This window comes from Oncorhynchus masou, chromosome 21, assembly GCF_036934945.1.
Source record: "Oncorhynchus masou masou isolate Uvic2021 chromosome 21, UVic_Omas_1.1, whole genome shotgun sequence".
Lineage (NCBI taxonomy): Eukaryota > Metazoa > Chordata > Actinopteri > Salmoniformes > Salmonidae > Oncorhynchus > Oncorhynchus masou.
Window position 1 is genome coordinate 35,614,117 of NC_088232.1, and position 27,866 is coordinate 35,641,982.

At 42.9% G+C, this 27,866-nt stretch overlaps 1 protein-coding gene across 3 annotated transcripts; it reads right to left on the bottom strand.

Annotated features, from left to right (window-relative positions):
• Nucleotides 1–395: 395 nt before the first annotated feature.
• acp7 (acid phosphatase 7, tartrate resistant (putative)) lies at nucleotides 396–27,656 on the bottom strand. Of its 3 annotated transcripts, XM_064928301.1 has the most exons (16): nucleotides 27,570–27,656; nucleotides 27,003–27,132; nucleotides 26,406–26,520; nucleotides 25,909–26,052; nucleotides 22,773–22,976; nucleotides 22,460–22,642; nucleotides 22,249–22,274; nucleotides 21,065–21,162; nucleotides 10,198–10,260; nucleotides 9,200–9,314; nucleotides 8,902–9,015; nucleotides 8,138–8,204; nucleotides 3,166–3,233; nucleotides 3,002–3,073; nucleotides 1,286–1,423; nucleotides 396–1,120 (listed from the first exon to the last, which is right to left on the bottom strand). In XM_064928301.1, exons 4-16 carry the CDS (start codon nucleotides 26,018–26,020, stop codon nucleotides 1,055–1,057), a joined length of 1,326 nt encoding a protein of 441 aa, XP_064784373.1. In that variant the 5' UTR covers nucleotides 26,021–26,052; nucleotides 26,406–26,520; nucleotides 27,003–27,132; nucleotides 27,570–27,656; the 3' UTR covers nucleotides 396–1,054. The 3 variants fall into 3 exon arrangements, with proteins under 3 accessions (XP_064784373.1, XP_064784371.1, XP_064784372.1); XM_064928299.1 differs by lacking the exon at nucleotides 26,406–26,520; XM_064928300.1 differs by lacking the exons at nucleotides 26,406–26,520; nucleotides 27,570–27,656 and adding an exon at nucleotides 27,294–27,314.
• Between the last annotated feature and the right edge of the window lie 210 nt (nucleotides 27,657–27,866).

The window sequence follows — 27,866 nt, forward strand, 5'->3', positions numbered from 1 at the left end:
ACGGTACAGTACCTATTTTCTCGTATACTGCATTTTAACAGCTGGAGTCTGTTAGCTCAAACACGCATTGAGTTGGGCTGGTGGGCTGCCAGTAACCATCCCAGTCAGCATGCCGCTCCTGACTGTTGTTGTGTTGGACAAGTCAACTGAGGCTGCAGCGTTTTAGATTTGCCAAGTAAGGATCAGTCATCTTGATGGAATGATGAGAGACTTGATCTTTTAAACATATTTCCAGTTCTTGGCCAGTGGAAAACATGCTTGGTGCAGCAGATATGGCCTGGTGGTACTATCCCTTAGTGTGCCTGTGAGGACTCAGGGCAGGTTGAGTTAAAGAAGCCAATTTGTTTGAGGTGGCCTGCCAGGTGCCTGCTACTTCTGGAGAAACTGACATACACTTGGAAAGACAGGATTTATTGATATAGTTAAAAGTCTGATGCCTTGTTTTACAGTACCATTCTTAACAAGACAGTAAAATGAGACGATTTACATTGAATCATAGGATTTTTCTATTAGTGCTTTAAACAACCGTTTGTTTGTTCCTTTCTCACTAACAATATACATGTTTTATGTTAAACATTTTACAGATACATACAAATCTAGGTAGCAATATGAGTAGACTGTTATAAAATGTAGGCCCCTTACAACGATTTGTCAGGGGAAACGAACCACATTGTGCCCATTTGAATGAAACTAAGATGTACAGAGATATGACTGTAATCTACTGTATAAAATAACTGTCAACTCAGGTTTGGGCCTCTCCCAATGTGCTCAGCTAATTCACTGATTCTTGAATAACCAACAGTAGACAGCATAAATATGAGCAGACAGTTTGAAATCTGAAGATTCGCTTTTCCTCCCAATCTGAAACATGTGTCTAATCCCTAATGGTCCTCCACGGATGGGCCTGTGTGCAAAGATATCCATTATTTGGAAAATAATAATTTTCCTATGATTGGTTTGATAGCAGTCAACAGTGCAGTTCACCATGATTAGGTTTCAAAGTGCATTTCCTGAGAAGAGATGTTGATTTGATTGGCTGGGTTTCTTGGGGTCTTCAGAACCAGGCTGAGAAGCTGTGTTTTTCCTTCACCACCCAGATGCTGTCGATCACCTTACCATACTGAACGACAAAGAGGCATTCTCCTTTATCACTGAGCCAACAAAACGGAATGAACAGTGCAATGACTTGTTTTTTCCCCCATGAAGTGTATTACATATCAGTAAGAGATTGGAGAAGATCATTCACTTCATAGTTATAGAACTGAGGACTTCCCTCTCTGCTCACCTGGTCATCGGAGACCTGCTCCAGGTACAGATGGGTGGTGTTGTGCACCTGCATGCGGGTGTATCCATAATCTGTACTCCTGAAGGCACTCCAGTCCCTCGGATTAGGGACGAACGGATCATGATTCTCACGGCAGCCCTGAAAAGACCATAGATATCTACAAGCCATCCTACAGTGCCTAGTGAAAGTCTAAACACCCCTTACACAGCATAGATTTTGCTGACTTGAAGTCAAAACCAAATTGTCCAGCAGGGTTAGGTATTTAGAAGGTTGTCCTCTAACTTTCTACCTGGGCTTTGCTACGTTCATATTTATTTTGATCATGACAAACTCAGTCCCTCAGTATGCTGCCACCACAATAGTTAAAAATACAGAGGGTTTCACTCTGATATGTTATATTGGATTTAGCCTCTACGGGACTGGTGTGAGCTAACGTAGGCTAATATGATATTAGCATGAGGTAGTAAGTAACAAAAACATTCCCAGGACAGACATATCTCATATGGGCAGAAAGCTTAAATTCGTGTTAATCTAACTGCACTGTCCAATTAACAGTAGCTATTAGTGAAAGAATGCTATGCTATTGTATGAGAAGAGTGCACAGTTCTGAATTTGAAAATGTATTAATAAACCAATTAGGCACATTTGGGCAGTCTTGATACAACATTATGAACAGATATGCAATGGTTAAGTCTAAAACTTTGCACATACACTGCTGTCATCTAGTGGCCAAAATCTAAATGGCACCGGGGCTGGAATAATACATTATGGCCTGTTGCATTTCAAAGATGGTACACAAAAAAACACTTGTTTTTTTTCTCTTTGTACTATCTTTTACCAGATCTAATGTGTTATATTCTCCTACATTAATTTCACATTTCCACAAACCACAAAGTATTTCTTTTCAAATGGTATCAAGAATATGCATATCCTTGCTTCAGGTCCTGAGCTACAGGCAGTTAGATTTGTGTATGTCATTTTAGGTGAAAACTGAAAAAAGGGCCTGATCCTTTTAATCCAAACCTGAAGGTTTTAAATTTAGGCCAAAAAGTTATTGGAATCATTTCTTATCCTCCCCTGATCTATTCCTGTTTAAAAATGTATCCCAGACATGCTTTTAAAGCTCATTGGTGGCTTTGCGGTTGAATTGTTAGACATTCACTAACCAAGGGAACTTAGACACAAGAACTAAAATCATGAGAACCACTACTTTTGCAAACAGATAGACCTCATTCAACAAATATGATTTTGTATGAAAATATTTTCTCCTAAACTTATTTAGATGTACCTCAGCAAGGGGTGTGAAGACCTTTGCAATTAAGACTTGTTATTTCAGAAAAAGTATTTTACTTGGAAAATGTGGAGGTTGTGTAGATTAGTGAAAAAATCCAGACAAAAATTTTAGGTAGCAAAATATTAAAACTGCAAGGCTGTGTAGACTTTCACTAAACACTGTATGCAACTTCACAGTCCTTTGATAGTCTATAGTGTCCTGTTTTCAGTCAAAGGTTCATGTTGTTTCTGGAGAGCCACATGCCTCCCTAAAGCTCATTCTCAGGCATCTGACATTTGGAACAGGACTGAGGCTCTGGTGCGGTCCTGACACCACTCTGATATGGGGATGACCAACTCATGTGTGCATTTATTCATGTGTATTTATACACCACAGCACACCCATCAATGGGGGATTGACTGAAAAAGGAGTGGTCTACTTACAGCAGAGCCTGTGATGATATGTACTGGGGCTTTGGGGTTTACATAAGGCTGTTCGATGCTCCCATTGAAGACCTGGAAGAGGAACATTAAAGGCTCTTCAGTCTGACAAAACACTGATGACTTGGAGAGTGTGTGATGTAGTGATTATTCACATGGGAACTGACCTTGTAGCCATAGACAGGCCACAACCTCTCATATGTGTGTTCATGGGCCCACAGCTCCAGGTCCACTCCTGGAAAAAGATGTCGCATTAGTTGATATGACAATTTTGATGCAGTACTTACCTAGTATAAGCCTGGGCAATATACATATGGCATGATTTTCAATACTGAACAAAATAGAAATACCACAGCCTTGACATTCCACATTTTGTTGTGTTACATCCAGATGAATTATTATTATTATTATTATTTTTTAACAATATCCCATAATGTCAGTGGAATTATGTTAAGGTGTTTTGTAACCGATGCCTCTTTCCACTCATCAAATTGCAGGTGCACAGTCTGTATAATGTCGAAGTGTAATTACGTTTTTAGAAAGGTTCACAAATGTCAAATGAAAAGCCTTGAGTCAATTATAATTCAACCTCTTTCTTATCTTATGGCAAGCCTAAATCAATTCAGGATTAAAAATGTACTTAAGTCACATTCAGTAAGTTGCAAAGAGTGTGCAATAACATGAATACCTCATCTCTGTAACCCATACATATAATTATCTGTAAGGTCCTTCAGTCAAGCAGTACATTTCAAACACAGATTGAGCCACAAAGACCATTGAGGTTTTCCAATGCCTCGCCAAAAAGGAAGCCTTGTAGATGGATAAACATTTTAAAAACAGACATTGAATATACTTTTAAGCAAGGTGAAGCAATTAATTCTACTTTGGATGGTGCATCAATATACCCAGTCACAACAAAGATACAGGAGTCCTCCCTAATTCAGTTGCCGGAGAGGAAGGAAACCATTTAGGGATTTCACCTTGAGGTCAAGGGTGACATTAAAACAGTTAGATTTTAATGGCTGTGATAGGAGAAAACTGAGGATGGATCAACATTGTAGTTACTCTACAAAACAAACCTAATTGACAGAGTGAAAGGAAACCTGTATAGAATCAATTATTTTATTAAAACATGCATCATTGTCACAAAAAGGCACTAAAGTAGTACCGCAAAGAAAATGTGGCAAAGCAATTCCCTTTTTGTCCTGAATACAAACTGTTATGTTTGGGGCAAATCCAATACATTACCGAGTACCACTCTATATGTTCAAGCATAGTGGTGGCTGCATCATGTTATGGGTATGCTTGTAATTGTTAAGGACTGGGGAGTTGTTCCAGGCAAAAATCCTACAAGAAAAGTAGACTGAACCAGGTCTCCACCAGACACGGGGAGATGAATTCACCTTTCAGCAGGAAAATAACCTAAAACAAGGTCACATCTAAACTGGAGTTGCTCACCAAGACAGTGAAGATCATTTTTAAGTTAAAAAAAAGGTATTAGGTGGACAATAGATAAGTAAAGAAATAAAAACAACAGTAAAAACAGTGAAAAATAACAGTAGCGTGGCAATATACAGGCACCAGTTAGTCAGGCTGATTGAAGTAGTATGTACATGTAGGCACAGTTAAAGTGACTACACATATATGATAAACAAAGAGTAGCAGTAGCGTAAAAGAGGGGTTGGCGGGTGGTGGGTGGCAGGATACAATGCAGATAGTCCGGTTAGCCAATGTGCAGAGGCACCGGTTAGTCGGGCCAATTGAGGGAGTATGTACATGAATGTATAGTTAAAGTGACCATTCATATATGATAAACTGAAAGTTTATCCTGGGGCGGCAGGGTAGCCTAGTGGTTAGAGCATTGGACCAGTAACCGGAAGGTTGCAAGTTCAAACCCCCAAGCTGACAAGGTGCAAATCTGTCGTTCTGCCCCTGAACATGCAGTTAAACCACTGTTCCTAGGCCGTCATTGAAAATAAGAATTTGTTCTTAACTGACTTGCCTAGTTAAATAAAGGTAAAATAAAAAACAGAGAGAAGCAGCAGTGTAAAAGAGGGGTTGGGGGGAGGAACGCAATGCAAATAGTCCATTTTATTACCTGTTCAGGAGTCATATGGCTTGGGAAGCTGTTGAGAAACCTTTTGTTCCTAGACTTGGCGCTCCGGTACTGCTTGCCATGCAGAGCGAACAGTCTATGACTGGGGTGGCTGGGGTCTTTGACAATTTTTAGGACCTTCCTCTGACACTGCCTGGGGTAGAGGTCCTGGATGGCAGGCAGCTTAGCCCCAGTGATGTACTGGGCCGTACGCACTACACTCTGTAGTGCCTTGCTGTCGGAGGCCGAGCAGTTGCAATACCAGGCAGTGATACCATACTCTCGATGGTGCAGCTGTAGAACATTTTGAGGATCTGAGAACCCATGCCAAATCTTTTTAGTTTCCTGAGGGGGAACAGGCTTTGACGTGCCATCTTCACAACAGTCTTGGTGTGTTTGGACCGTTCTAGTTAGTTGGTGATGTGGACACCAAGGAACTTGAAGCTTTCAACTTACTCCACTACAACCCCGTCGATGATAATGGGGGCATGCTCGTTCCTCCTTTTCCTGTAGTCCACAATCATCTCCTTAGTCTTGGTTAAATTGAGGGATAAGGTTGTCTCATTGTCGGTGATCAGGCCTACCACTGTTGTGTCGTCTGCAAACTTAATGATGGTGTTGGAGTCGTGCCTGGCCACGCAATCGTGGGTGAACAGAGAGTCAGGAAGTCCAGGATCCAGTTGCAGAGGGAGGTGTTCAGTCCCAGGATCATTAGCTTAGTGATGAGTTTTGAGGGTACTATGGTGTTGAACGCTGAGCTGTAGTCAATGAATAGCATTCTCACGTAGGTGTTCCTTTTGTCCAGGTGAGAAAGGGCAGTGTGGAGTGCAATAGAGATTGCATCATCTGTGGATCTGTTGGGGAGGTTTGCAAATTGGAGTGGGTCTATGGTTTCTGGGATAATGGTGTAGATGTGAGTGCCACGGGTCTGTAGCCATTTAGGTAGGTTGCCTTAGTGTTCTTGGGCACAGGGACTATGGTGGTCTGCTTGAAACATTTTGGTATTACAAACTCAATCGGGGACATGTTGAAAATGTCAGTGACACCTGCCAGTTTGTCAGCACATGCCCGGAGCACAAATCCTGGTAATCCATCTGGCTCCGCAGCCTTGTGAATGTTGACCTGTTTAAAGGTCTACTCACGTCGGCGACGGAGAGCGTGATAACACAGTCGTCCGGAACAGCTGATGCTCTCATGTATGCCTCAGTGTTGCTTGCCTTCGAAGCGAGCACAGAAGTAATTTAGCTCGTCTGGGAGACTCGTGTCACTGGGCAGCTCGCGGCTGTGCTTCCCTTTGTCATCTGTAATGGTTTGCAAGCCCTGCCACATAAGACGAGCGTCGGAGCCGGTGTAGTACGATTCAATCTTAGTCCTGTATTGACGCTTTGCCTGTTTGATGGTTTGTTGGAGGGCATAGTGAGATTTCTTATCAGCTTCCGTGTTAGAGTCCCACACCTTGAAAGCGACAGCTCTACCCTTTAGCTCAGTGCGAATGTTGCCTGTAATCCATGGCTTCTGGTTGGATTATGTGCGTACAGTCACTGTGGGGACGACGTCCTCGATGTGCTTATTGAAAAAGCCAGTGACTGATGTGGTGTACACCTCAATGTCATCGGAAGAATCCCGGAACATGTTCCAGTCTGTGCAGTTTAGCATCTGCTTCATCTGACCACTTTTTTATAGACCGAGTCACTGGTGCTTCCTGCTTTAATTTGAGCTTGTAAGCAGGAATCAGGAGGATAGAATTGTGGTCAGATTTACCAAATGGAGGGCGAGGGAGCGCCTTGTATGTGTCTCTATGTGTGGAGTACAGGTGATCTAGAATTTTTCCCCCCTCTTGTTGCATATTTAACATGCTAATAGAAATTAGGTAGAACTGATTTAAGTTTCGCTGCATTAATGTCTCCGGCCACTAGGAGCACCGCCTCTGGGTGACTGGTTTCCTGTTTGCTTATTTCCTTACAACAGTTGACTGAGTGCGGTCTTAGTGCCAGCATCCGTCTGTGGTGGTAAATAAACAGCCACTAAAAGTATAGATGAGAACTCTCTTGGCAAATAGTCTGGTCTGCAGTTGATCATAAGATACTCTACTTGAGGCGAGCAAAATCCTGAGACTTCCTTAGATTTTGTGCACCAGCTGTTGTTTACAAATATGCAAAGACCCCCCCCCCCCCCCATCGTCTTACCGGAGTGTGCTGTTCTATCTAGCCGGTGCAGTATATATCCCGCTAGCTGAATAGCCATGTCATCATTCAGCCACAATTCTGTGAAACATAAGATGTTACAGTTTTTGATGACCCGTTGGTAGGATATTCGTGATTGTACCTCATACGTTGGCGAGTAATATTGACAGTAACGGCAGCTTTCCCACTCGCCTTCTGCGGGTCCTAACGAGGCACCCCGCTCTGTGTCCTATGTACCTGCTTCTCTTCCTCTTGCCAATAACTGAGATGTTGGCATTGTCGGGTGTTCGAAGCATGTCCTGTGCGTCCTGCTTGTTGAAGACAAAATCTTTGTCTAATCCGAGGTGAGTGATCGCTGTCCTGATATCCAGAAGCTCTTTACCGTAAAATATGGTGGCAGAAACATTGTGTACAAAATAAGTTACAAATAATGAGAAAAAAAACACAATCTGGATACCATCCCAAGCCTATCTACAAAGACTATTGACAGCAACACAAAGGACTATGAGCAACTGTGGGATCCTCATGCTTTTTCATTGCATTATACAATATAGCCATGAAAAGGTGCATTATTTTAATTAATGAACCCCATAGAACATACCTCATGTTTTACCTATTTACTCACGTTTGCTATTCAAAGAGCACTAAATATAAGGGTTCCACTCAAGAAACACAACCAATAAGCGAGAGAAATGTAACATTGAAAAACATTTGGATAATGGTCAGCTTTTGTAATAAAGGAAAAGTTGCTGGATTACTCTGTTCAAGCCGAGTGCTGGGACGTTAGTCTGTCTGAGAGGACATATTTGTGACGGTAACAACTTTAGAGCACAGTTCTGTTGTGTAAAATGGAGACCTTACCGTATAGATATAATAGATCCTCCAGACCTGGCGCTGGCGGTTTTGTGTCATTCCGTCCGAGGCGGACCTGAAACAGAGCAGAGACAGACAGAGTATGCTGGGATTAGGATCAGAAACGTCATCAGATCACCCTCATGTCCATGCCAGGCTGTCACTCCTTACCCATGCCAAGTGCTGACTGCAACAGGTCTGAATGGAAACTGTGCTTCAGGGATTAATGTAGCCAGACGTTGACAGTTTTAGTCAGACACGGCAACTAATGTCTCCAGCAACAGCGCAGAAAACAAATCCTGTAAATGTTTGTATTTAACATAGAATAGTTCTCTGGGATACAGCCTAGCTGTTCTTTATATATCTGTCAATGCCATGTCAAGTAAATCAGGGCCAAGTGTTATAAAGCATATTAACAGAGTGATAGAGCCTACTTGGTCAGACAATAACAGTAATCAACATGTAATGAGTAAATAGTTGCACTGATGGGGAGCAGGGAGTTACTTCTGCTTGTAAAACTTCACTTATGATCAGTACAGGGGATGTTTGGCCAGTCAGCTAGTTGCTCAGATTTGGTCAGAGACTAAAACCCCTGTGCATATTAACACTAGTTGCTGTGGAAGTTCACTTGTGAAAGCAAATTGTACATTAATTCATTCTTACATCCAAGAACACTATTAAATATCACAACTAATACAGAGGGTATAATCATCCATCCATGTAATTGACCCCCCTCTCTCTCTAATCAGTGAGGTGTTTTGTGTCGTACACACATAACTCTCAAACTGGGTGCAGTCGTCTTTGTCGTTGTTAGAGCAGTACATGGGTCTGTGTCCCATAGTGATGATCCAGGGGCGCTCTGCTCGGTTCTCTGGCTTGTTGGCCTCCTGAGAGAGGATCAGACAAGAGAATGAGTCACATCGCTGTGTGTGTTTGTACTGTTTAGGACAGCAAAGTTTATTACTCAAGAAATACTACTAAAAAGGGCATTACTGTCACTGCCAGGTTCAGTTGTCCAGAGATGCGACAAATGGCTTCACTAATACTGGGACTGTAAATTAAGTACTTTACCTCAAGGTCCTTTTTAAGCCACTCGTACTGCTTGAAGATGAGGTCCACACCATAATCAAGAAAGAAGTAGATCTCAGTAGAGAGAGAAATGATATGGGCTGATCCTACATTCCAGCTGTGGACAGAGCATTCAAACGATCAAAAGCCTTGACCATCCAAAGTAAACAAACTACTGATAGGGACACATACTTAGTCTATAATGAAATACTTTCCCCAAAGGAACATTTGCAAAGGAGCGTGTGAAAGATTAAAATTTAACTAACTTGCATTATGTAATAGGCTACATGGCATGCATTTTACATTGCACAAACAAAGAAAATAGTGCTGTGTCATCACTGCTATTTTACGGTACAATCTCTCAAACATTACTAGCTATCTTGTTTTCCAATGGAAGGGATGTGGGTAGTGACCGTGAGAGCCCTATGATTGCACGGTGCCTGGCAGAGTGGGGGACCAGGAGAGAGCCATTCTGTATGTGGCTAGCTCACAGCTAAATTGGACAAGATTTAGTGCAGGGATGGGCAACTTTAATCGGCGTGGGGGACAAAGAATCTGAGCTCATCAAGGGGGGCCGCAGTGGCTTGCGGGTCAGCGTGGCCATAGTCTTTTGCGGATCCTTAGCAACATGTGTCCCTCATGTACATGTCTGTCTCCTCAGTCATCACCCCAGTCCTGCATGCTGTGCAGGTGCTCGAAAGAAGGGGCCTCATCCCTTCTTTAGCCTTAGCCAGGGGAGTGAGGGGCAGGTCTGTGGTCTAGGAGGTATTATCTTACTGCCTCAGAGAATGGCATGTGTGTTATGAGCCTGCCACAGATCGGATGTATGGCTCCTTTGTGCCGTCAGCCCCTTCACTCAGACTGAACCAAAGTGTTCCAAAGGGGATGCTAACTAGAGCTCCCCTCTATTTGGCCAAATCATTTGGGGGTGAGTTTACTTTCATCAATGACCCCTTCTATACAGTAGAGGGTAAGTGTGTGTGTGGTAGATGCTCCCTTACCTGTACCATAGGCTCTCAGTCTGTCCTGGCATGCTGAAGCGGTTCCTGTAGTTGGAAAAGTTGCTGTGAAAACAGAACGGGTTCGGTTAATGAGATGCATGGACTTTAGTGTTCCATCTAGGTGCCTTAAATACCTCAGGTGAGATATTTAGTGCCAGAAACCTTAGTTCTATCATCATGTGGTTCCCTTGTCCGCCCACAGGACACCTGCCTTGGGACTGGGTTGCTTTCTGTTTATTAGGTTTGTGTAATTGACTGAAATTATTACTTTGCATTGGTTTGAACAAAAAGTGGATAATTTATTTGGCTAAATGACTTGAATCTGAACTTAAATAAATTGAACTTGATGTATATTGTAAACCTAAAGTGTATTTTTTGTAAAACTATGCATTGACAAAGTTAAACTGGAATCAAACAACCCCATTGTCTGGTCTTTCACACCACCTGCTCAACCCAGATCTTAGAACCTGTTACTTTGCACTTTGTGACATAAACAAGGCTAATCTTAGACAGCTATTCAGAATACATACTACAGAAAGATTCATTACACAATGACACTGCCATTTTTTGTAGTTGCTAGCCAATCGTGGTCGTTACCTCTCCCACACTCACAATAGCTTTGAGTCACATTCCTCATGGAGATGACCTATCTAGCCAGCTTTGACTACAGAAGTAAAGCATCTGCTTTAAACCTGCATGGAATACAGCCATTTATTACACTAGTCCACCGCTCCAGCCAAGGTCTGTAAGTGGTCACCTCTAGAGACAGGACAGGATAAGACCAGACGGTGTTTCCTACAACGCCACCACCTCTACCGCTGGTCATCTATCAATATTATAGGACCAGAGCCACCAGATCCGGACACACACAGACCGAACCGGTTCCCCTAATGAGACCCAAACCGAGACTTGTGCCTTGGAGAGCACCAGTCGCAGGCGTGCTGTCCACCCACGCAAACACGTGCCATTTCCTAAATATTTCAATGGGCCAAACCTGTGTTAACAAGCGGCATGCAGAAAGGAAAAGCCTTTCTAGGAAGACGTTCACGAACGACGGCAGGCCAAGCCAAGAGCTAGCTGTCTTTAGGGGTTTACAGATTTGAATTTCACATATAAAACTGGGAGGCAATCTTCCTTCCAGTTAAAGCAGTAGAGTCATTCCACAAAATGACCGTCTTTTGCATCCCTTTGATATTTTAAGTAGAAATTATGCACCAATATTTCATTTTAAAAGCTTGTTAAAGTATATTAAATAAAGTGCCCTTTAATATAGACTGCATGGATAATAAAATAAATTAGATTTTTTTTTTATGAGTAAAGACTTGCTAAAGTGTTTTTTATTTCCCTCCGTCAACACTAACTTCTAGGAAGATTTTAACCCACTTAACCCCAGCATTTCTCCCTATTTTCACCATTGTAAAGCCCTTGCTACTTTGATGCTTTGACAAAGTCATTTCTGAAGAGGATTATTTATTTCTTGTGATTAGTGATTCATTTACATCTGTCCCTCATTTTATGGTCAACCCTTTCACGTGAACTGAACTCTCGTTTGAATAAAAATAAACATTGAATATGTAGTCAAATCACAGTGTAAAAGCATATGACTTTTTTGGCAATTTACTGGTGTTTTGTGGTGGAAAACGGAGTGGGTCAAGCATAACACATTAACCCTGTTACCCATAAACAGGCTAGAAATGTTTTGACAATTTCATTTTTTTGTGTGAAACTTGCATTAAAATGCCCATCCCTGGTTGCACACATGGGGATTTATGGCTGATTTAAGATGAAATCGTCAACCCTGTTAAGGTCAACCATGCTACTTTATTTGTCACTTAATAGGCACTTACTATAGTCCTTTTTTTATTTAACCTCTTGAGATGGGAAAACATTTTTTTTTATTAAGTTGAATATATGCTCTTTATGACAGCACGTTAAAATTAGGTGAAATCCAACATTTTTTAAAAACCAACTTACACTTCTCAAAAGGCACCGAATTGGTGGAACGACCCAGTAAGGTATGTGGTGAAGTGATGGGGGAGTCTGATAGCTCTCCTGGCTTATGTAAGAGGCAGACAGGGACAGAGCGGCCCACCTGAGTGAGTATGGATGCTGGAGGTCAGATGACAGGGTTAATGCAAAGTTAGGTAACCAGAGACAGTTCTGGGTGGTTGAGAAAGGAAGCCACAGTGTGTCCCGCCGTATGCAGAACTGGGAGACGCTGTGAGCAGCAGCATGTCTGAGTCAAAGCTACTTCGTCTGGAGCACAGTCATGGGTTAATTCCCCCATCTTGTGGTGGCTATGCAGGGAAGCAGCTGACTGTTTGTTGGATGGACACGAGACGCAAGGTCTCCTTATGGGCGGACACCTCTTACCTCATACATAAAACAATATACATTTTAAGAGACCCTGGACAATGAAAATAGAACAGGGGTAATAAAAGCACTTCTATTTGGTCCAATAATATATGGACTTGTTTTGGTATACTGAATGATATATGTGCATGTCGAAAGGGGAAACAGCCGCTCAGAAGTGTTTTTCTCCTCTACACAGTGGAAAAACTGATCAGCTCAATTGAAAATGCTTATTTGTGTCATTCATTTACATTGTGTCCCCGCATTGCCCCCACCCTCTTCTACGCTGCTTCTACTCTGTTATTATCTATGCAGTCCCTTTAATAGCTCTACCTACATGTACATAATTACCTCGAAACTGGTGCCCCCCCCCCGCACATTGACTCTGTACCGGTACCCCCTGTATATAGCCCCGCTTATCGTTATTTACTGCTGCTCTTTAATTATTTGTTATTATTATCTCTTACTTTTTTAGGGGTTTTCTTAACCGCATCGTTGGTTAAGGGCTTGTAAGTAAGCATTTCACTGTAAGGTCTACACCTGTTGTATTCAGCACATGTGACAAGTACAATCAGTCATAGTTTGTAACTAGAAAGGCTGTTTCCATTTACATTTAAGTCATTTGGCAGACACTCTTATCCAGAGCGACTTACAAATTGGTGAATTCACCTTATGACATCCAGTGGAACAGCCACTTTACAATAGTGCATCTAAATCATTTAAGGGGGGGGGGGGGGGTGAGAAGGATAACTTTATCCTATCCTAGGTATTCCTTAAAGAGGTGGGGTTTCAGGTGTCTCCGTTTCCCTTGTGTGATTCATATCATGATACAAATTTGAAGGGAAATGATCCAGCTTGAACCTTGTCAAATGCAACGTGGATGGACTGATTCATAATCCTAATCAACAGGACTTTCCCCTGCAAGTAAACTGTTTAGAAACCACACATACTAACAAATCAGATCAGCCCTTTCATTTCACTGATGAGTCTGAGCTACAAGATGCCAACATAATCCTGGCTTTTTGAAACCTTAAAGGAACAATCGCTGTCTGAACATCAATTCACGTCATGCTCATTGTTTGAAATGGCAACAGTCACTTCCTATTGCCTCAGATGGGCCATTGAACTATAGATTGTGCGGGGGAACAAAGGCGCTCTTGACTGGGGCCTTAGCATCTAATGTGGACATGATGGCCTCATGCAGCTGGAATGCTGAGGACTCGTGGTCAGCCCGGCTCAATTGCTTTTATCAGGAGTGAAAGTAAACCAGTACGGTCCCGTACGGAGTCCTGGCAAAATAAATATTGGGGGGACTGTGTACCGATAAAATCTGAGCCTATAACAATAATTAAAATGTAAAGAAAACTGTAGGTTTTTAAAACATTTATCTTGATGTCAGCTGCATGAAAAATGATCAAAATCCCTTGAAACCGGGTGGTATACAGTGAACACTCCAACGCTGTGTGATTCGAGGAGAACACTGACGTTTTTCCAAGGCAGAGATGAATGGCCCGAGACTGACGCACACAGACAGCAGTAGACTCATCAATTCAGTCAAAAAATGTAGGCATAATGATAATCATTGAAATGTACTTTACATTCATCAAATGGCAGGTGCAAGTAGCTGGAATTAATTTGTGACTGTGAGAACGTGCGCAGGTACCCTACATGAGCCTTTGATTATTTGACAATCAGATGAAAACACCCTGAATGGTTGTGTTTATGCCACATTAAAAAGGCAATAAAAAGGTTAAGTTAAATGACAAATCTTTACTACTAGGCCCACAGAGATTCTATGTGAAATTCTATGATTACGCCCATAAAAACAAATGTGTGCACGTGCTTAGTAGATCCCGTACAGGGAATAAATTACATCTACTTTCACCTCTGCTTTTACTGGGGTAAGAAAATATAAATAAAAAGCAGAAGCAACTGCTGAAAATCTTGGTTCTTAAATATTATATACTTTTTATCTAAACAATAAAACATACACATTAAAACGACAACATCATACAAACATCATCTACATCACACACTGTCCAAACCCACTAGCATACACCCCCATCACCAGCATCACTTTCCTCAACATGGCCTAAAACTGCACCATTTCGTTTCTCTCCGTAGCCCACGCACTTCCAATATCTATATAATAAATCATTTGATTGGTTCTGACAAGCACTACTGAATAAAACAGTGTATCTGATTGAGGGGGACGGTAGGCTTTAGGCTATGTTATCCAAGGTTCGAGGGTACTGCTTTTTGATATCAGGTTCTGATGTCAGGTGACAAGGCCAAGAAAAACAGGCTACTGTTAGCAGCTCCTTAAATTAGGCCAGGCAGTAGGCAGACTAGGCACATTCCACCAGGGAAGAGGAGACCAGGCCTGGCCTGGGGATACATGAAGCATAATCATTATGATGCATGATTAATGTAGATGTTTAACATTCAATCACTTCTTCATGCAAACACACTCACACCTGAAAGCACATTGTCTGCACATCGACTCTGTCCGGGTACTTCCTGTATATAGCCATGTTATTTTTACTCGTCATTGTTATTCGCTATTCACTGTGTATTTATTCATCATGTCACACAGACACAGTACATACATATATACAGTACCAGTCAAAAGTTTGGACACACCTTCTCATTCAAGGGTTTTTCTTTAGTTTTATATTTTCTACATTGTAGAATAATAGTAGACATCATAACTATGACATAACACATACAGAATTATGTAGTAACCAAAGAAGTGTTAAACAAATCGAAGTATATTTTATATTTGAGATTCTTCAAAGTAGCCACCCTTTGCCTTGATGACAGCTTCACACAGTCTTGGCATTCTCTCAACCAGCTTCACCTGGAATGCTTTTCCAACAGTCTTGAAGGAGTTCCCATATATGTTGAGCTGCTTTTCCTTCACTCTGTGGTCCAACTTATCCCAAACCATCTCAATTAGGTTGAGGTCGGGTGATTGTGGAGGCCATGTCATCTGATGCAGCACTCCATCACTCTTATTCTTGGCCAAATAGCCCTTACAAAGCCTGGAGGTGTGTTGGGTCATTGTCCTGTTGAAAAACAAATTATAGTCCCACTAAGCGCAAACCAGATGGGATGGCGTATCGCTGCAGAATGCTGTGGTAGCCATGCTGGTTAATTGTGCCTATAATTCTAAATAAATTACAGTGTCACCAGAAAAGCACCCCCATACCATCACACCTCCTCCTCCATGCTTCACGGTTTGAACCACACATGCGGAGATCGTCCGTTCACCTACTCAGGGTCTCACAAAAACACAGCGATTGGAACCAAAAACCTAAAATTTGAACTCATCAGACCAAAGGACAGATATCCACTGGTCTAATGTCCATTACTCATGCTTCTTGGCCTAAGCAAGTCTCTTCTTATTATTGGTGTCCATTAGTAGTGGTTTATTTACAGCAATTCGACCATGAAGGCCTGATTCGTGCTATAAATTCACAGACAACAACAAAGATTCCTTGAGGTCCTTCCAGATTCCCTCTGTCTACCCATGGACGCCAGAGGACAAAAATCAGTTAACCATCCAACTGAGGAACGCAATTTAACCTTGCGCAATACCCTAGATGCAGTTGCACCCCTAAAAACTAAAAACATTGCTCATAAGAAACTAGCTCCCTGGTACACAGAAAATACCCGAGCTCTGAAGCAAGCTTCCAGAAAATTGGAACGGAAATGGCGCCACACCAAACTGGAAGTCTTCCGACTAGCTTGGAAAGACAGTACCGTGCAGTACCGAAGAGCCCTTACTGCTGCTCGATCATCCTATTTTTCTAACTTAATTGAGGAAAATAAGAACGATCTGAAATTCCTTTTTGATACTGTCGCAAAGCTAACTAAAAAGCAGAATCCGCCAAGAGAGGATGGCTTTCACTTTAGCAGTGATAAATTCATGAACTTCTTTGAGGAAAAGATCATGATTATTAGAAAGCAAATTACGGACTCCTCTTTAAATCTGCGTATTCCTTCAAAGCTCAGTTGTCCCGAGTCTGCACAATTCTGCCAGGACCTAGTATCAAGAGAGACGCTCAAGTATTTTAGTACTATATCTCTTGACACAATGATGAAAATAATCATGGCCTCTAAACCTTCAAGCTGCATACTGGACCCTATTCCAACTAAACTACTGAAAGAGCTGCTTCCTGTGCTTGGCCCTCCTATGTTGAACATAATAAAAGGCTCTCTATCTACCGGATGTGTACCAAACTCACTAAAAGTGGCAGTAATAAAGCATCTCTTGAAAAAGCCAAACCTTGACCCAGAAAATATAAAAAACTATCGGCCTATATCGAATCTTCCATTCCTCTCAAAAATGTTAGAAAAGGCTGTTGCGCAGAAAATATAAAAAACTATCGGCCTATATCGAATCTTCCATTCCTCTCAAAAATGTTAGAAAAGGCTGTTGCGCAGCAACTCACTACCTTCCTAAAGACAAACAATATATACGAAATGCTTCAGTCTGGTTTTAGACCCCATCATAGCACTGAGACTGCACTTGTGAAGGTGGTAAATGACCTTTTAATGGCATCAGACCGAGGCTCTGCATCTGTCCTCGTGCTCCTAGACCTTAGTGCTGCTTTTGATACCATCAATCACCACATTCTTTTTGAGAGATTGGAAACCCAAATTTGTCTACACGGACAAGTTCTGGCCTGGTTTAGATCTTATTTGTCGGAAAGATATCAGTTTGTCTCTGTGAATGGTTTGTCCTCTGACAAATCAACTGTAAATTTCGGTGTTACTCAAGGTTCCGTTTTAGGACCACTATTGTTTTCACTATATATTTTACCTCTTGGGGATGTCATTCGAAAACCAAATGTTAACTTTCACTGCTATGCGGATGACACACAGCTGTACATTTCAATGAAACATGGTGAAGCCCCAAAATTTCCCTCGCTAGAAGCATGTGTTTCAGACAAAAGGAAGTGGATGGCTGCAAACGTTCTACTTTTAAACTCGGACAAAACAGAGATGCTTGTTCTAGGCCCCAAGAAACAAAGAGATCTTCTGTTGAATCTGACAATTAATCTTAATGGTTTTACAGTCGTCTCAAATAAAACTGTGAAGGATCTCGGCGTTACTCTGGACCCTGATCTCTCTTTTGACGAACATATCAAGATCATTTCAAGGACAGCTATATTCCATCTAGTCTACATCTACAAAACCAGAAACTTTCTGTCCAAAAATGATGTAGAAAAATGAATCCATGCTTTTGTCACTTCTAGGTTAGACTACTGCAATGCTCAACTTACCGGCTACCCGGATAAAGCACTAAATAAACTTCAGTTAGAGCTAAATACGGCTGCTAGAATCCTGACTAGAACCAAAAAATGTTATCATATTACTCCAGTGCTAGCCTCCCTACACTGGCTTCCTGTCAAAGCAAGGGCTGATTTCAAGGTTTTACTGCTAACCTACAAAGCATTACATGGGCTTGCTCCTACCTATCTCTCTGATTTGGTCCTGCCGTACATACCTACACGTACGCTACGGTCACAAGACGCAGGCCTCCTAATTGTCCCTAGAATTTCTAAACAAACAGCTGGAGGCAGTACTTTCTCCTATAGAGCTCCATTTTTAATGGAACGTTCTGCCTACCCATGTCAGAGACGCAAACTCGGTCTCAACCTTTAAGTCTTTACTGAAGACTCATCTCTTCAGTGGGTCATATGATTGAGTGTAGTCTGGCCCAGGAGTGGGAAGGTGAACGGAAAGGCTCTGGAGCAATGAACCGCCCTTGCTGTCTCTGCCTGGCCGGTTCCTCTCTTTCCACTGGGATTCTCTGCCTCTAACCCTATTACAGGGGCTGAGTCACTGGCTTACTGGGGCTCTCTCATACCGTCCCTGGGAGGGGTGCATCACCTGAGTGGGTTGAGTCACTGATGTGATCATCCTGTCTTGGGTTGTGCCGTGGCTGAGATCTTTGTGGGCTATACTCAGCCTTGTCTCAGGATGGTAAGTTGGTGGTTGAAGATATCCCTCTAGTGGTGTGGGGGCTGTGCTTTGGCAAAGTGGCTGAAGTTATATCCTTCATGTTTGGCCCTGTCCGGGGGTGTCCTCGGATGGGCCACAGTGTCTCCTGACCCCTCCTGTCTCAGCCTCCAGTATTTATGCTGCAGTCGTTTATGTGTCGGGGGGCTAGGGTCAGTTTGTTATATCTGGAGTACTTCTCCTGTCCTATTCGGTGTCCTGTGTGAATTTAAGTGTGCTCTCTCTAATTCTCTCTTTCTTTCTCTCTCTCGGAGGACCTGAGCCCTAGGACCATGCCTCAGGACTACCTGACATGATGATTCCTTGCTGTCCCCAGTCCACCTGGCCGTGCTGCTGCTCCAGTTTCAACTGTTCTGCCTTATTATTATTGGACCATGCTGGTCATTTATGAACATTTGAACATCTTGGCCATGTTCTGTTATAATCTCCACACGGCACAGCCAGAAGAGGACTGGCCACCCCACATAGCCTGGTTCCTCTCTAGGTTTCTTCCTAGGTTTTGGCCTTTCTATGGAGTTTTTCCTAGCCACCGTGCTTCTACACCTGCATTTCTTGCTGTTTGGAGTTTTAGGCTGGGTTTCTGTACAGCACTTTGAGATATCAGCTGATGTACGAAGGGCTATATAAATAAATTTGATTTGATTTACGCAGTCTCCTCTGAACAATTGATGTTGAGATGTGTCTGTTACATGAACTCTGTGAAGCATTTATTTGCACTGGTAACTCTAATGAACTTATCCTCTGCAGCAGAGGCAACACTGGGTCTTCCTTTCCTGTGGCGATCCTCATGAGAGCCAGTTTTATCAAAGCGCTTGATGGTTCTTGCGACTGCACTTGAAGAAACTTTCAACTTTCCAAATTGACTGACCTTCATGTCTTCAAGTAATGATGGACAGTCATTTATCTTTGCTTATTTTAGCTGTTCTTGCACTAATATGAATTTGCTATTTTACCAAATAGGGCTATCTTCTGTATACCATCCCTATCTTGTCACAACACAACTGATTGACTCAAATTTTTTAAGGAAAGAAATTCCACTATTTAACTTTTAACAAGGCACACCTGTTAATTGAAATGTATTCCAGGTGACTACCTCATGAAGCTGGTTGTGAGAATGCCAAGAGTGTGCAAAGCTCTCATCAAGGCAAAGGGTGGCTACATTGAAGAATCTCAAATGTAAAATATATTTAGATTTGTTTAACACTTTTGGTCATGACATGATTCCATGTGTTACATCATAGTTTTGATGTCTTCACTATTATTCTACAATGAGGAAAACCCTGTAATGAGTAGGTGTGTCCAAACTTTTGACTGGTACTGTATTATCTTTCTCTCTGCATTGTTGGGAAGGGCCTGTAAGTAAGCATTTCACTGTTAGTCTACACCTGTTGTTTACGAAGCACGTGACAACTACAATTGTATTTGAAACAGACACGCACACACGGTACAGGATATGACACTAAATGGCTGAGCCTGTAAATCCCTGGCCTTTTAGTGCAGCCCTCTCACTGAGCTGATAGCCTAGACCAAGATCCCCAGGACTAAAGCTCTGGTATTCACCCCAATAACCAGGGGGCAACAAGGTTGTCCATCAAGGACAGGGTTGTACTGCGCATGATGAGAGTGGAGTATTTAAACTAAACTTGGTCAATAATATACAGTAGCCTGTTTTTTATGAACTGCACAGAAATAACATTACAGACCAGTAGACTTTGTCTGAGAGTCATTGTGTAGTAAATAAACAAAAACAACATTTCAGTGAGTTTCTGTCAGTAGTTTCTGTTGGCCTAGATGCAAGATAGGAAAACTGATGTCTCAGTCAGTGTTTATTTTGGACAAGGTTTACTTGTTTAGTTATCGGTGGTTCTTGAAACACCTCCAGACCTTAGAAGAAGAAATAGTTCCCATCTGTTCCAATGGCACAGCGGAGTTGACCAAAGTGTTTTCTATAGTGGAAAAGCTATGGTTGCACCACTCTGACCAAAAAGTTGTTTTTCGGAGCTTCGACCCCTGCCTCACAGTACAGTAGAGTAGCACATTATGGATATCAAGTCTGGGGAGGTCTGGCAGTCTGTCTCACCAATATGAAATACAGCATGTACCGAGTATTTTTCCCAAACCCTTTAATAATAGCATTGATTAGATGTGACCTGTACAGAATGCACCAAAATATGTACCAGGAGCAGAAAACATTGGCTAATGGTGAGCAGAAAATAAGCCGACTGCTACCATGTTGACTCACTGTTTATGAAGATTAGAAACTGTTCATAACACTGTCAGTTTTAATCATCAGTTTAACACTAAATGACTGGTGCATGTGTGTGTGTGTGTGTATGCGTGGGTGTGAAAGAGAGAGAGAAACAGAGAGAAGTAAATAATTAAAAGGGGGTCATAAGGTTCTACTCATGACAGACAAGCAGAGAGCAAGAGAGCGAGGAGTAAGTAAGTAAATAAGTAAAGGGGGTCATGATAAGGTCCTACTCACTATTCAGCCTCGTGGTTCCCAGGACAGGTCATATAGGGCACGTAGGCAGCTATGGACTGGATCTGACGCATGAACTCATCTCCAATCCTGCCGTTGTCCTGAAACAATTAGAAGTCATTTACCACAGCATAACACACTGTTTCAGTGGTGATTCAACCTGATATGATAAGGCTGAGAGGATACAAGTAAAAAGCACATTAAACGATCTAAAGCCAAAGTACTGTAAATCAATTTTCCAGACAGCTTCAGGAATGTTCCATTTGCATACCAAACAAAACCCCAATGAAACTAGAACCATTGATTTCACAACTATTCTAATGGTGGCATTTGAGCTTATGAACACACTGTGGTGGATGGCATGGTAATCTTCTGATTTTCAGTTGCCATTGCCCTTAATGAGCTTTCAGAAAGAATTTCTATTTATAATATCAAGGAAGCCGCGGAACAGAGTTCGACATTCCAGCTCAAACTCAGCATGAATTGCGGCGATTAATTTTTATGGTTGTCTGCTCATAATGTCCAGCATTTTTCTCCATATTTGAGAAAAGTATGAAAGGAACAACATAACCAACATTGCTATTTAATTTTAGGGAAACAGCAGCAGCTGATGTAGCCATTGGTGATTAATAGATGTCATAGTATTTATGAAGGGCACTGTGAGACTGGCCAGTTAGGTTTGGGGAAACATGGCTTCTTGTCTACATTAGCTAGTTGTCTCGGCTGAAAAGAGCCCTGCTGTTGTACTTAATGGGTTACTTCAGTGTTATGCCCCTAACTCCATTCTTTCAGCACAGGATTAAGGCATTTCACAGCTATGCAGCTCATTACAGCAGCGTGTCTTAACCATGGCCCAGGCATGATCTGCTGATGAATAGTAATGGGACGCTAGGGATAAGACTGAGCAGGGTTAGAGTAGCTCCATCTCATCTGTCATCATGGATCTAGCCAGACACCCAGATGGGCTTAAGAGGTCTAGCCTCATGCTGACATAATCCACTTTCAGATCTTACCCTGAGGGTACCATAAACTTTGAGTGTGCCCCCTTATGCCCATAGTTTAACTTCATGAAAATCTCATGAAAAAGTCCTTAACATAAATGGTATGTGTATCATTCTACCAGCTGACCAGTGATGGACGTTGTAACATGTGTGTGTGCAGGAAACAAAAATATGTAGATATTTTACCTCATGCATGTCATATGCAAAGTCCCCTGGAAAACACAAAACCACATATTGGTCATACATCACCTCTCCAAAGTGTGCTCCATGTTACACCCAAAGTAAAACACAATGTTATACCACTGTGATTCAAGTTATTATGTAGTTAGGATCAACAATTGTCAACATTGATAAGGTTATTCACTTAAGACAATCAGTTGGGAGTTTAACCACTTACCAACGTGTAGGATGACATCATACATCCCGACCTGGGTCTCCTTTTGCAGTCTGGCCAGAGACTGAGGGTTCTCATTGCCCATGTCCCCATAGACGGCAAACCTGGGACTCCAGCTAGTGCTCTCATTCAGAGCAGTAAAGGAGAATACATCACTCCAGCCAGCCTCACTGCCACAGTGGTACACTGCAGTCAACACAGGGAAGAAATCACTCCCCTATAAATACTATTTTGATGACAGGCCACAGACTGAATGTGACAGGCAACAGACATATCCTAAATACATCATGCTAGTTCTATTAACATGGAAACCTACCATAAGAAGAGGCAGGTCTCAGATCAGTGAGTGTGACCCTGTGGATGTACATCTTCCTCCCCTCTGATCCTCCATCCACAAACAGAGTAGCTTTGCCCTTGGCTGTCAGCTCAAACAGCCGTCCGCCCCACAGGCCGTACTCCACGGTGCTCTTCTCCGTCTCATTAAATGTGGTCCAGGTGATCTCCATAGAGCCAGGGAACCCTAGGGAGAAAAGCCCCATAGTTATCCAGCCAGATCAGGCTGCTCACCTTGCCCACCTGGAGAGAGTTACAGCCCTGGATACTTACTGATCCACTTACGTAAGCTGGGAGAAACTAGCTCAAAAGGCTGATTGTTCATAGCTCACAGAGCTTGACTTTATATGACCCCCCCCAAAAAAAGTCTAACACCATTTTTATATCATTGTATGATGCAAGGAACCACTTTACAAAATAAAATGAATTACTATCTCTTTTACCATAGAGAATCAGACAAAAATGAAGGCTACACTCTACCTATTGGCTTCTTTGCATATTCAAACCTCAAAATACAACACTGCCCCTTTAAGGCTCTCATGGAGGATGGTTGGCCACCCTTGGTAGCCTATAAAATATTGCAATATTATAAAAACTATTTGGTTGTAATTGTATCTTTATAAAATAATTATCTCCAATGCTCGAAATGAAGGGCGTCTCGTTGTCCCTGGGATGATCAAAGATATGTCTGCAGTTCAAAACAGACTCTGGGACAGTTCTGGGACGACAGATGCAAAATTCATACAACCACAGCAGATTACATGTTTTATTTATTTTTAAGTAATGAGGCTGATGCAACACATTAGACCGTTTAGCTTAAAATGTTGATAAAGTTTTATTACTTCATATTATAAGCTCAACAATGCTCACATGGCTTTAAGTTACATGCGAATGTACCAAAATGCAGTTAGTGGGAAAACACTGTTCTCAGAAGTGTACCACGTGCATGAGCGCTTTCATGTGACATAGATTCAAATATCAGTACAAAATGAAGAGAGAGGGGAGATCTAAAGATGCATCAACCAGGCAGGGTTACTAACATCACTAGGATTATGGCTTTGGCTGCTGGACAATAAAATAAAGTTGATTTGAAAACCAACAGAACTTGAGAAAAATGCTGGTTTCAATGGCATATTAAGTGTTTATAAAATCATTTTCTCAACATGTCTATGGTCATATTTTGGCTAGGCTACTTTGAAACAAGGTAAGACAACCATAAAATGGCATAAAACGTCCAGGTTTTAAACAATTATGTTTATGGTTAAATAGCTTCTGCTCAGATTCAAGGTGGGTGATGTGCGGTGCGCAACAGGCTCTGTCTGCCCTTCACTCTCCGCTCTCTTGATAATTTGTTCTGAATGAACCATGACTCGAGTATGTCGACAGAATCAAGCCTTTAGACCAGGAATTAGCAACTTTGTGTGTGTGGGACACAAAAAAATCTGAATTCATACACCGCCCCCCAGGTACCACATTCATACACCGCCCCCCCCAGGTACCACATTCATACACCGCCCCCCAGGTACCACATTCATACACCGCCCCCCCAGGTACCACATTCATATACCGCCCCCCAGGTACCACATTCATACACCGCCCCCAGGTACCACATTCATACACCGCCCCCCAGGTACCACATTCATACACCGCCCCCCCAGGTACCACATTCATACACCGCCCCCCCCAGGTACCACATTCATACACCGCCCCCCAGGTACCACATTCATACACCGCCCCCAGGTACCACATTCAGGTATACCGCCCCCAGGTACCACATTCATACACCGCCCCCAGGTACCACATTCATACACCGCCCCCCAGGTACCACATTCATACACCGCCCCCCCAGGTACCACATTCATACACCGCCCCCAGGTACCACATTCATACACCGCCCCCAGGTACCACATTCATACACCGCCCCCCAGGTACCACATTCATACCGCCCCCAGGTACCATACACCGCCCCCAGGTACCACATTCATACACCGCCCCCAGGTACCACATTCATACACCGCCCCCAGGTACCACATTCATATACCGCCCCCAGGTACCACATTCATACACCGCCCCCAGGTACCACATTCTTACACCGCCCCCCAGGTACCACATTCATACACCGCCCCCCAGGTTCCACATTCATACACCGCCCCCCCAGGTACCACATTCATACACCGCCCCCAGGTGCCACATTCATACACCGCCCCCCAGGTACCACATTCATACCCGCCCCCAGGTACCACATTCATACACCGCCCCCCCAGGTACCACATTCATACACCGCCCCCAGGTGCCACATTCATACACCGCCCCCAGGTACCACATTCATACACCGCCCCAGGTGCCACATTCAGACACCGCCCCCAGGTGCCACATTCATACACCGCCCCCAGGTACCACATTCATACATCGCCCCCAGGTACCACATTCATACACCGCCCCCAGGTGCCACATTCATACACCGCCCCCAGGTGCCACATTCATACACCGCCCCCAGGTGCCACATTCATACACCGCCCCCAGGTACCACATTCATACACCGCCCCCAGGTGCCACATTCATACACCGCCCCCAGGTACCACATTCATACACCGCCCCCAGGTACCACATTCATACACCGCCCCCAGGTACCACATTCATACACCGCCCCCAGGTACCACATTCATACACCGCCCCCAGGTACCACATTCATACACCGCCCCCAGGTGCCACATTCATACACTGCCCCCAGGTGCCACATTCATACATCGCCCCCAGGTGCCACATTCATACACCGCCCCCAGGTACCACATTCATACATCGCCCCCAGGTGCCACATTCATACACCGCCCCCCAGGTGCCACATTCATACACCGCCCCCCAGGTGCCACATTCATACATCGCCCCCCAGGTGCCACATTCATACACCGCCCCCCAGGTGCCACATTCATACACCGCCCCCCAGGTGCCACATTCATACACCGCCCCCCAGGTGCCACATTCATACATCGCCCCCCAGGTGCCACATTCATACATCGCCCCCCCAGGTGCCACATTCATACACCGCCCCCCAGGTTAAAGCCTGGACATATATATAGATTTTTATATTAAAGATGAATGGAAACAGATCAAAGACCTACCTGCATAGGAAATGTGCACCTGTTCAGGCTGGGTCCCAATGGGAGGAACACTAAGCACTAGCAGGGGTGCCAAGCTCAACGCAACGAACACAGCACCAACAACAGACACCATCTTTGCTCTGTCTGGTCTACTTCTGCACAGTCCTGCGGGGAAAGGAGAGGTGCAATTCACACAGTAGGAAGTGGATACCGGTAATATACTCCTGTGTCTGCAGTCCCATGACTTTTGTTGCCCTCTCATACAATGTCACATGATGTCATAAAAAAACATGTAGGCTAGTTAAACTCAATGCTTCCCTTAAATGAAACCCAGCCTTTCAAGATACAAATTGTCTCAATTAGGCTACAGAAAACTGTGCCAGATACATGTTATTCTACAGTTTTTTTTAAACTTTATCTTACTAGGCAAGTCAGTTAAGAACAAATTCTTATTTTCAATGACGGCCTAGGAACAGTGGGTTAACTGCCTGTTCAGGGGCAGAACGACAGATTTGTACCTTGTCAGCTCGGGGATTTGAACTTGCAACCTTTCGATTACTAGTCCAACACTCTAACCACTAGGCTAGCCTGCCGCTAGTGTACTGCACAGTCAGCCAGTCAGTCAGTGTGTCTCTGATGAGGAAATCAGAATCAGTTGACCAAACTGATGAAACAGCAGCCAAACCTGTGAAGTCAGCAAATGCAGTGTGGCAAGGAATGATGAGTCAATAAAAGCAGTTGATGTTGTTTGCGATTGTTGATGTGTGCTCATTTAAAGGACAAGTCATTCGCTTTGAGTTAATCTATTCTTGCATTGGCTTTCTAACTGATGAGAACTGTATCACTTTATGATTGCCTCCCCCATAAAATTATACAAGCCTTAACATGTTATTAAAAACGTCAACTATGTTTCTCTTTTAAAACAGTATGTTAGAGAGAAGCAGTGAAAGATCCAATCTACTATGAGAACAAGATAAACCTAAAAGTTATCGAAAATAGATTATTCATTCTGTATTTAAAGCAATTAAGATTTCTATTTTGAAATAGAATGCACTGAGCGCATTGAACACTAGGGGGTCGACAACAATAATCCAGTATGCCTATTGTACATTTACCGCATTTATGAATCCCAATAACGTCCACCAGCCAATTTGAGCCTGGGGACGAGGTTAATGAATCCCCAACAAAGTCTCTGGTCACAGTTCAGGAAAGGAACCGGGGCTTCGTTTGGGTTAAGAAACCAAGCTGAAAAAGATAGTAACACCAGCCTCATTAGATCAGAATATATGACTTCTTAATATGACTTCTTAGAAAGTACATCAACACTGACAGGTAACGTTAGGTGATTGCAGCATTAGCAAGGTAGCTAACTAGTAGAGTAGGTTAGATCGAGGAAATGATAGTACAAGCCACGTTATATGTGCTCATCGTCTGTAGCTATCCTACAACATTATACTGCTGCCTCGAGCTCTTTGTCAGCTGTGCTGCTGCTGTTAACAGCTAACGCAACTAGCAGACAGCAGCCAATGCTAACTGCAATGCTGGATTCACTGGATGATAACTGTAAAACAGATATATATCGTGATAAATGCAAGTGTACAGTAGCTTCCTATAAATTGAAATGCGCAAAATAACCAAACGTGGCGAAAATACATTAGCTAGACAGACAAAGTTGCCCTCACCTTTTCTGGCTACGTCATTATTCAAAATAACAACAATGTGCCCGCGAAGAATTGTGGGTAAAACCAGTTTTCCCAGCTTGTGTGAAATCATTACTTCAAATAGTTGCAAAATGTTCCGTTTTGCAACGAAAATGTGCGTTTATGTTGGACAGATTCAGGTAGTTCCCTCCCTGTTTGCTGAACCTGTCTAATAGATAACAGTTTGGAGTAATGATTACACTGTTGCTTTCCCTATATAGTGTATGTAGGGCCACAGGCAAACCTAGGAATAAATTAGCTTTAAAGGTATGTGTATGT

Excerpts from the sequence above, each read along its gene's own strand:
- acp7 (XM_064928299.1), bottom strand. The coding sequence starts at position 26,020 with ATGGTGTCTGTTGTTGGTGCTGTGTTCGTTGCGTTGAGCTTGGCACCC. Across the intron at positions 22,643-22,772 it reads GAGACCTGCCTCTTCTTATG|TGTACCACTGTGGCAGTGAG; the intron begins GTAGGTTTCCAT and ends TGTTGACTGCAG. Across the intron at positions 21,163-22,248 it reads TTGCATATGACATGCATGAG|GACAACGGCAGGATTGGAGA; the intron begins GTAAAATATCTA and ends TAATTGTTTCAG.